The sequence below is a fragment of the Ornithodoros turicata genome, chromosome 1 (genome assembly GCF_037126465.1).
Source record: "Ornithodoros turicata isolate Travis chromosome 1, ASM3712646v1, whole genome shotgun sequence".
NCBI lineage: Eukaryota > Metazoa > Arthropoda > Arachnida > Ixodida > Argasidae > Ornithodoros > Ornithodoros turicata.
Genome location: NC_088201.1, coordinates 13034448 through 13043265, shown reverse-complemented (window position 1 = coordinate 13043265; position 8818 = coordinate 13034448). Strand labels below are relative to the sequence as shown.

At 44.4% G+C, this 8818-nt stretch overlaps 1 protein-coding gene across 6 annotated transcripts; it reads right to left on the bottom strand.

Annotated features, from left to right (window-relative positions):
- Window positions 1–274: 274 nt before the first annotated feature.
- On the bottom strand, window positions 275–8381 carry LOC135377505 (ornithine aminotransferase, mitochondrial-like). 6 transcript variants are annotated; one of them, XM_064609971.1, is made up of 8 exons: window positions 8284–8381; window positions 4178–4397; window positions 3828–4052; window positions 3536–3759; window positions 3301–3473; window positions 3158–3236; window positions 761–874; window positions 275–689 (listed from the first exon to the last, which is right to left on the bottom strand). In XM_064609971.1, exons 2-8 carry the CDS (start codon window positions 4356–4358, stop codon window positions 381–383), a joined length of 1305 nt encoding a protein of 434 aa, XP_064466041.1. In that variant the 5' UTR covers window positions 4359–4397; window positions 8284–8381; the 3' UTR covers window positions 275–380. The 6 variants fall into 6 exon arrangements, with proteins under 6 accessions (XP_064466041.1, XP_064466044.1, XP_064466040.1 ...); XM_064609974.1 differs by having other exon boundaries at window positions 4178–4394; window positions 8284–8378; XM_064609970.1 differs by lacking the exon at window positions 8284–8381 and adding an exon at window positions 7471–7659.
- Window positions 8382–8818: the final 437 nt, after the last annotated feature.

Below are 8818 nucleotides of genomic sequence, written 5' to 3'. Positions count from 1 at the left end.
CCAATCATCATCATGCCCATCAAGCATCTCCGCACTCTCCCTTTAGTGCATGAATCTTCCAGTGTTCAGTACATGTTCTTGGTTGGATTCTGATGGCCACCAGGGCGCGAATGCAGGATTTTTCTGGGGGAAGGGTTGTCTCCTGCCTTGAAAAACACGCAACACACACACACTGTCTAAGATCAATTGCCGCATGGCATGCTCTCAACGTCTGCTCTTTAAACACACAATTTAAAAGTTTGTTAGTCTTATCTCATTAATCAGGGAAACAAAGTCTGAACACCTTGCATATATTTCAATATGAGTGGCACAGCAGTCTGCATTTACAAAACAACACATCAGATATACATTAGAGTAGTACATTAGCAAACAGGTACAACTTATGGTCGCTTGTATTCCAAAAATGTCTTTGCCATAATTTCCACAGACTCTTGGAGCTGCTGCTCATTTATGACAAGTGGAGGTGCTAGGCGGATCTTATCTCCGTGAGTTGGCTTCGCCAGAAGCCCATTCTTCTTCAGTTGGAGGCACACATCCCAAGCATCATATTCTGGCTGGATGATGACAGCATTGAGAAGCCCTTTACCACGAACAGTCTTCACCATTGGATGAGACAAATTAGTCAGCTCTGATCGTAAGACTTTGCCCATCTTTTCAGCATTCTCTACCAAGGCTTCTTCTTGAATAACCTGAATGGCGAATGTAAACTTTGCTGTACGGACACTGTATCGACAAGGCAAGGACATGGTACCAACAGTACCTCTAGTGCTGCGACGGCAACCTTGGCGCCGAGCGGATTGCCACCGTACGTGGAACCGTGCTCACCAGGCTTGATTACTAACATCACATCGTCATTTGCCAAGACTGCAGACACCTGAGGAGGAAGAAAGCAATTTCATTCCCCTGTGATGAGTTGTAGCAGAGGGTGGTCCACATGAGGCCATGACGGCTGCATATAAACCTTATACAATTTATGCACTTTCCTCTCTTTAAAATTTGACTATAAAGTGAATAAAACCAGATCCAAGAGCTGCACTGTTGCTAAGCTCACCTGCTCCTTTCATGAAACAGCTGAAAGGAATGTAAAGGAGCTTGAACGGCACCTCATTCTACCAACTGATAAGAACATACAACCCTCAGGAACTGCCCTTCCGAAGCAAGCATTTCCTGAGAAAATTAGCTCACAAGACTTACGCAGCTGCAGTGAGCAGTCGCAACACAATGAGCGGCTTCTGGCGTGTTGCGACGTCAGATCATCCGAGCAGTTTTATTGGCTACCAAGAATAGTCTGCTACAGCACAAGAGCAAGGCGAAAGGTCAAGTGCTCGGTGCCAGACGATGGATGAGCAGTGCCAACAAGACAAATGGCTGTTTGCATACAAGCTACGTCACAGCATCTATTTGACGAGGTGCCCACAAAATGTCATGACCCGTCGTTTGCAAAAGAAAGCCACGTGTGTTAGCAGCCGCCGATTACATACATGCGTTGTTTTGATGGTTGTTTCCGAGGATGGATGTCATTGCAAGAAGGAGATATGAAGGAAAACTTCATGTTCGAGGTAGACGTAACCCTAACCCAAACACGTCAGACAAACGATCAGAGAATACGCTAACGTCATGACCCCCGTCACATGCAGCGATATTTATTCCTAGTTCATCGATACCCCCGGGAAGTGTATGACAGAGAACCTCAAGGTGTACAAATCGACACCCATAATTATATGGCTTATGAATATGCACTAAGAGAAGGCTATTGCATACTTTTCAGATGACACCTGACAAGATCAGTGTCACAGTATCGCTATCCATTCACCTGCCAGGGGAACCTATAGAAGCCCAAACCGCTTCCTTTGACAAAATGATTCATGCAATTTACCGTACAGCATGATTGAGGCATTCTGTATCTCCTTAATCGACAGTTGAACTTCGACTGTTGCAGAAATATCAAAGCATAACCCCCCCCCCATAACGCGAAAACCACGAAGTTACACAATGGCAACACAGACATGCCCTTATTTTGCCAACGATCCACTCTTTCCCAATCACGCGTTATATGTTGGTGTGACGTGGCACGGCGGGTGATCTACTCCAACAACAAAAAGCAAAAAGGCGGCTCACGCCTCAATATATTAAACAAATGACAAGACATCACAAGCTTGCAACTGAGGGAAGAGGTTGAAAGCTCTCATGTGCAACAGGATTGCACTTTGCACTTCTACTTTTTGTGCAAAATTGTGTCCCAGGGTTTGTAGTCCTAATTTCTACACCTCCTGACTATTTTTCGAGCCCTTCCTTACCCCCTTTGGGAGACTGCAGCTAGGATACCACAGCAGTCTGCAAAATTACCCAAGCCTTCAAATTTGTATTCCTCTGGGTTTCTCAATGAAGAGGCTTTCCCCACTTTATTGCAGAATGCTGACTCAAGTTAAAGGAATGAAGGGATGGAGACATCCGTTCCAGTCCATTTCTTAGCTATAGTGTCATTTTATTCCTGCTGAACCCACAGTGGCAATGGTATCGAAAATCCCACGTGAAATACTGGTGTAGCTTGACTGTTACTCGACAGAATATGTGACAAGAGCAGACACTGGATGTTGAGAGTACGCCGTAATTCCCTCTCTGGAAAACCGAGCAAAAATACCACTCCCTAAGAACCAACGAGGGCGCCACCCTGAGAAGCGGGAATGCCACGGCCGTGCAGGAGTCTCAGGAGTTACGGGGCACCAGAATGGAGATTTTCCTCCTCTAGGCGCAGCGCCCTCACTCCTTTGCTTAGGGAGTGACGTCACGCCGCCGGAGCTTCTGCGGCCATGGAAGCAGCGCTGGTATTTAAAATTTGTGAATTTAATATCTAAGCACTTCTCGGACAAAAAAAATTTGCTGAGTAGATTGTCAGCCGATGCTGAACAGAGTGGTATCGGTTTCATAGATGGGTTTCTTCTTCGACCGTCCCTTCAAGTAGCATCTATATGAGGCAATTAACAACCAAAATGTATCCAGACAAAATTGTATCGTAAAATAACAAAACTCCCAGCGATTTCTGCATGCTATACCTTGTCATCCCGTTAGCTTTGAAAATTTCATTTAGAAGTGAACTGCGAAAATAAGAACCATTTGCCGGTAAAAGCTAGCTGATACCAGCGACATCAATACTCACAGGATAAACACCACCAGACAACGCCTTTCCAAGCGTGACAATATCTGGTTTTACATTGTCATGGTCCACACAAAGCATTCTGCAAAGAAGAGAATTCTAATGATCTCAAACCAGTGACAGCCGACAGGAAATCACTGCCTTACTTTCCAGTCCTGCCAAGGCCTGTCTGGATCTCGTCTGCGACCCAGAGGACGTTGTATTTTGAACAGAGCTCACGAACCCCTTTAAGGTATCCATCAGATGGAACTACGACACCAGCTTCACCTTGAATAGGTTCCACAATGAAAGCACACACATTAGGATCCTGAAGAGATTTCTGAAAAGAGCCCAGTTTTCAAAATCAACACACAAAGCTCCTGAGGCAAAACAGCAACGAACCTCTAGGGCTTGTAAATCATCGTATGGGATAATCTCAAATCCAGGCATGAAAGGTCCAAACCCTGAATAGCTTGACGGATCTGTGGAGGACGACACAGCAGCAAGCGAACGGCCCCAGAAATTGTTTTCCGCAAAAATAATTTTAGCTTTATTCTTAGGGATGCCTTTGACGTCATAGCCCCAACGACGAGATAGCTTGCAAGCCGTTTCAACAGCTTCCACACCTAAAAAATTACATTGCAAATGTACTGATGCACTTCCACTTAACGTGAAGAAAAAAAAAAAAACTCACCTGTGTTCATCGGTAAGACCTTATCGTAGCCAAAAAGCTTAGATAGGTATTCCTCAAACTCTCCAAGTGCTGTGTTGTAAAATGCCCTCGAAGTGAGGGTAACCATCTCGGCTTGCTGTTGGAGGGTCCTTACAATTTTAGGGTGGCAGTGGCCCTGGTTAACAGCACTGTATGCACTCAAGAAGTCATAGTATTTTCTACCTTCGACATCCCAAACAAAGACTCCTGAAAAAGAAAACGAATACCTGATATATCATAGGTGCAACTCATCAAGCAAACCAACCTTCATTCACATCTAAATTTACGCCGACGTAATAATTTATAGTCTCACTATTCAATGCTGTACTTGCCTTTTGCCTTGTGGATAGCAACAGGCACAGGATGATAATTGTGGGCACCAAATTTGTCTTCTCTTTCAAACACCTGTTGTGAAGTAAGCTGGCCACATTGTGCCGATTTTGGCTGGGCTGCTGTTGCTGTGGAGGCCAGACCACGAACAATTTTCGCGCTCAAGGAACGTGCAAGATGCATGGTTGTCCACAGTTAATGTAGTCTATGCTTTGTGACCTACTGAAAGAAGGCGATCAGTCAGGGTGGATCATACAGCCTCTTTCTGTCACCACTAAGCACGAAGGTTGAACTTGGACATCAAGAGGCAATATTCATTTTCTTTGCCAACAAAACAGTATCCTCTGCAACCATGTTTTTCGCAAGAGGAAATTGAAGACTACCTTAAGTAGAAGACTGAAATAACTGCTATTACAGCAAAGTGAGACGTCAGACAATCCATTTGCATCAGACATGCTTTAAATCGTGTGCAATATGCGAGATCCAATAAAGCATCGCTTTTCTTCAGCTTTGCTTCGTTGGCTCTCTGCATCATAACTGCTTTTTTATCGTAATACATTCTTCCCAGGCTATGCACCTGAACCACACTGGGTCGAGACAACCAACCCGTATGTGCACGGACTCGTTGTCACCAACACTCTTGTGTGTTATTAAGAGCTAGTGTTAAAGGAAGAGCTTGGGACAAGAGACGCTGTTCGAAATATCGGCAGCTCTTGTCCTGAGGCTCTTCCCTAAATATTTCCTTACAGATTCCCCAGATTTTCTACCTTTAAGAGTTAGTATATACAGTCAACCCTCGATTTATGAACACCCTTGGTTTCCTGAAAAATTGTTCATAAATCGAGGGATTCATAAATAGAAAATTCTGTTAGGTGAGTACGATTGACCAGTATTTGAGAGTTGGGGTTGCGTTGATAATGCAACATATAGTTAGCACAATAGCTGACATGGACCGGGACCACGTCACTGGTATGCTCAGAAATCCTTCTGACCTGCGGCCACCTTATTCATAAATTGAGGTCAGGAACACTTTGTCCCCCTAATGCGTCCCTGGAAAACCCGTTTGTTGTCCGGATTTCCAGGGTTTAAGAACCGAGGGTGCAATACCTGGAAAAAGTTTCGTCCGTTCCGGCGTCATTCATAAGACCATAGAATAATCGCTTTGAAGGTTTCTGTTGACCTCGGAACGATCTGTTCATAAATTGAGAGCAAAAACGCTGGGCAACTCCTAGTTCGTTCCCAGAAATTCCATTCATTATTCGGATATCGAGGTTCATAAAACGAGGGGAAAACTCATGTAAAAAGTTTGGTTCCTTGTGCTCCTATTCATAAAACGAGGGAATTCATAAATCGAAGGTTCATAAATCGAGGGTTGACTGTATAAGGGTATTAAAGTGTTATTTATTGTTTTCCTTTTCCTGTTGCCTCTCCCTTGCTCTCTGATGCAGGAAAACTGATAGGTTTCGGATAGGTAAACAAGCTGCAAGTTATGTGTGAGTTGTGTCATCCATGTAGGCTGTTATGGGTTATTCTCTTGTGCTTTCTATAGTGTTAGGCTTGTACAGTATGGACCCAGCTTGTTTTGAAACACCCTCCACTCTGAAGTGTCCAATAAGATATTACCCTCACTATTTCCTGAAGAAATTGATAAGGAGTCAACACATACATTGTGGGCAGATATGTACATAATGATAAACAATATGTGTACTGAGTTTTGTCTAAGAATTTGTCTATTAATGTTAGGTCAATAGACTGACTGCAAGGATGCAGTGAGAAGACAACTAATACTGTTCCCACAGCAGTGTAGCAAACCAATGGCATATAAATGGAGTATTGTACACACAAAACCACGTGTTGGGGAGACAATGCAGCTCCCACACAACACACTCAGAGCTCAAGTGGGTATATCTCCAGGTGTTTCCGGGTTTTTGTGCACCCACTTAGTCCTGCAAAATTAGGACTAGCTACAGATAACCTCCCAACAGAACAACATACACAATGCCCACGGGTATTGTTGGGAAAACTCTTGACAGATAACATACCACTATGTATACTTTAGCTATCATTGCATAGTGTGCTTTTGCTGTGCCATTTTGTTATCTTATGTTGATTATCTTGTGTAGAGTTATTAAAATTGCTTTCAAGTCCTTTAAACTTCCCTATATGGACTTACTAGGCGCTTGAACTCAGACCGCTCACTAAAAATAAACATGGATTATCCCTTGTAGTGGGTAAAAATGGATGGAAAAGCCACCAGTCGATCCGACAGATACCGATATCATTACGCCTTTCCAGGACTCGATAACACTTTTTATCGAAGTACTACAATGGTGCTTATCTACCACGGAAGAATCCCCACAATGTCCCTATACTGATATGAGAATGAGGCGATGTTATTATCTCGCGTCATTCTTTGTGGCGTGTTTGGGCGCACGTTTGGGATCCGATATTGTATCTGAATATGCACGCTCCACGCCGTGGTCGCCACGAAATTTTTTGGGGCAAATTCAGCTCTCTAAAATGCTGTTCTGTCGCTTTTAGCCGTCGTACCAAGCTTCACAATCCTTACTCCACATACTTAGGGCATGCACATGAACAGTTGGAAAGCTATTGCATACATACCTTGACAGTTAATATGGTTCGAGCAATGGAACAAGTTAACTTCCTTTGGCCTTCGGATACACTAGAACGCGCTTTCTTTATACCTGCGTTACATTTTCCTTATAACAGCCTTTGAGGTGCACAGTACACGCAAGAAAAGTGCATGCCACCAATGCCACCTCTTTACATTTGATGTCTCGTTAGCCCCATACAGATGTCGCCAATATCGCCACATGCGGGAACTCGGGTACAAAAATTCGGTTGGCCATCAAATGTGGACAAAACGACAACGCATATCACCAAATTGGAAGGAAAGAATAGTGGCGAGGAAAGCTATATGTTAACTAATTTCTAGACACGGTTCCAAAATAAAGAAAAACGAAACCAGACCTATCACGTAGACACGCCCCACTGCTAACGTTCTGAAATTCCCTCGCTCGCCTGGATGCCTCCGCAAAACGGACGCGTCAGTAAACCACAACCAGTGATCTTCCCGAAATCGACCTCGAGAAGGGTGGGAGGGGGGTAGCCGAGCTGTAACGGGCAATCTCGGGAATTTCAGGTTCAGGGGTGTTGGGAAAAACCGGGGGGGGGGGGGGGGGGGGAACCCTTATCACTACGCATAAAATTCTTAACAAAAAGAACTCGTCAGTTTGAAAAAAAGCGAAAATGGATAGTAGCATTTTGTACCCACTTGCTTCTGCAAAACCTTTGTGGTGCGCCAGCGGGATGCCAAATGTGCACTTTTTTCTTCTTCTGTGCAAGCATTTATCTTCTGCGCGAAGCTGTACCGACGGTGCCCACTGAGCAACTGTTACAATCCCTGCTTCGTGGTAGACAGCCACGCACTTTCTATCTCTTTTACTATCGCTACGTCATAGAACTTTTCCATCTATTCAGGTATTCAGTCAATTCCAACCGCGAGCAACATTTATTGTTTTCTTTTATCTTAGTAACAGCAGACCTGTGATAAGAAGAGAGAGAGTGAGAGTGCTTGCGGGGGCTGCGTCTGACATTTATGAGCGACATACTATCACGTGACGCACGTAGCAGAATTTCATCACCCCCTTTGTTGGCCAAGCCAGACTCCGAGATTGACGGCTATAGCTCGTTGACGAAAGTAGATTACACTTTATTGCACTTCACGTATTTGACCACGATAAAAATATTAACTTCAGGATTAGGAGGAGGCAAATCCCCCCCCCCCCCCCCACTCAAATGCATTCCAAAAAGCTCGAAAAGTCAGCAGCAGGGAATACAGATGAGCATACCATACGTTGATACCATACATCATCTGAAAAGTGTTAACAATATCACACAGCTGTTTTCACCCCCTCCCCTTTTCCCGATCTGAACCCCCCCCCCCCCTATAGATTGCTGAGAGGAGGCTGCAAATTAATTGCCATTTCCTACAACATCTCTTAGCAGGTGAACAGAAAAGGTGAGCCACAATATACTCTATGGCTCACTTTTACCTTTTACCATATCGTTCGGGCACGGTACATACCTTCGGGCACGGAATATTCCCAGATGTTGGCTGCGGAGTGCCAGATGCGAACATATCCCATTTCTTTTGCTCCCTCGTTGTTGCCAGCTGCGGTTAACCGATTATCTCCTCATATGTCTCTGGCGTTTGGCCAAGTGTGGCATCAAAGGCATATAGAAAAGCACAAACGAACACCACTGGAAAAATATCCACAGAGATTCAGTGCAACAGAACTTCGGTTCAACATTCGTACGTCAGACCCTGCCGTAGGAACATAATTTGTGTTTTGGAGTTAAACCCGGCAAACCCTGCCCCCCGCCCGATTTTTATCCAGTAAAGCACGAAAATGGGCTTTGCAAAATGCAGCTTCGGCCACCAACAGTAGCACTGGAGAACGCTAAAGACTGCGTATTCAGCACAACCGCTGGGCATCTCGTGTTCATCTGAAATGCGAGAAATGTGCGTTTTTTGTTATTTACCACCCGAAAACATGTTTTCTTCACCCGACATCGTCCGATTTTACAGCCCCAGAAATAAAAACTGACCAGTCTTGAAA

Coding starts and splice junctions, on each gene's coding strand:
- LOC135377505 (XM_064609971.1), bottom strand. CDS start 4,358: ATGCATCTTGCACGTTCCTTGAGCGCGAAAATTGTTCGTGGTCTGGCC. Junction 3,237..3,300: donor GGCCTTGGCAGGACTGGAAA/GTAAGGCAGTGA, acceptor TCTTCTTTGCAG/AATGCTTTGTGTGGACCATG. Junction 690..760: donor TTGCCGTCGCAGCACTAGAG/GTACTGTTGGTA, acceptor TTCGCCATTCAG/GTTATTCAAGAAGAAGCCTT.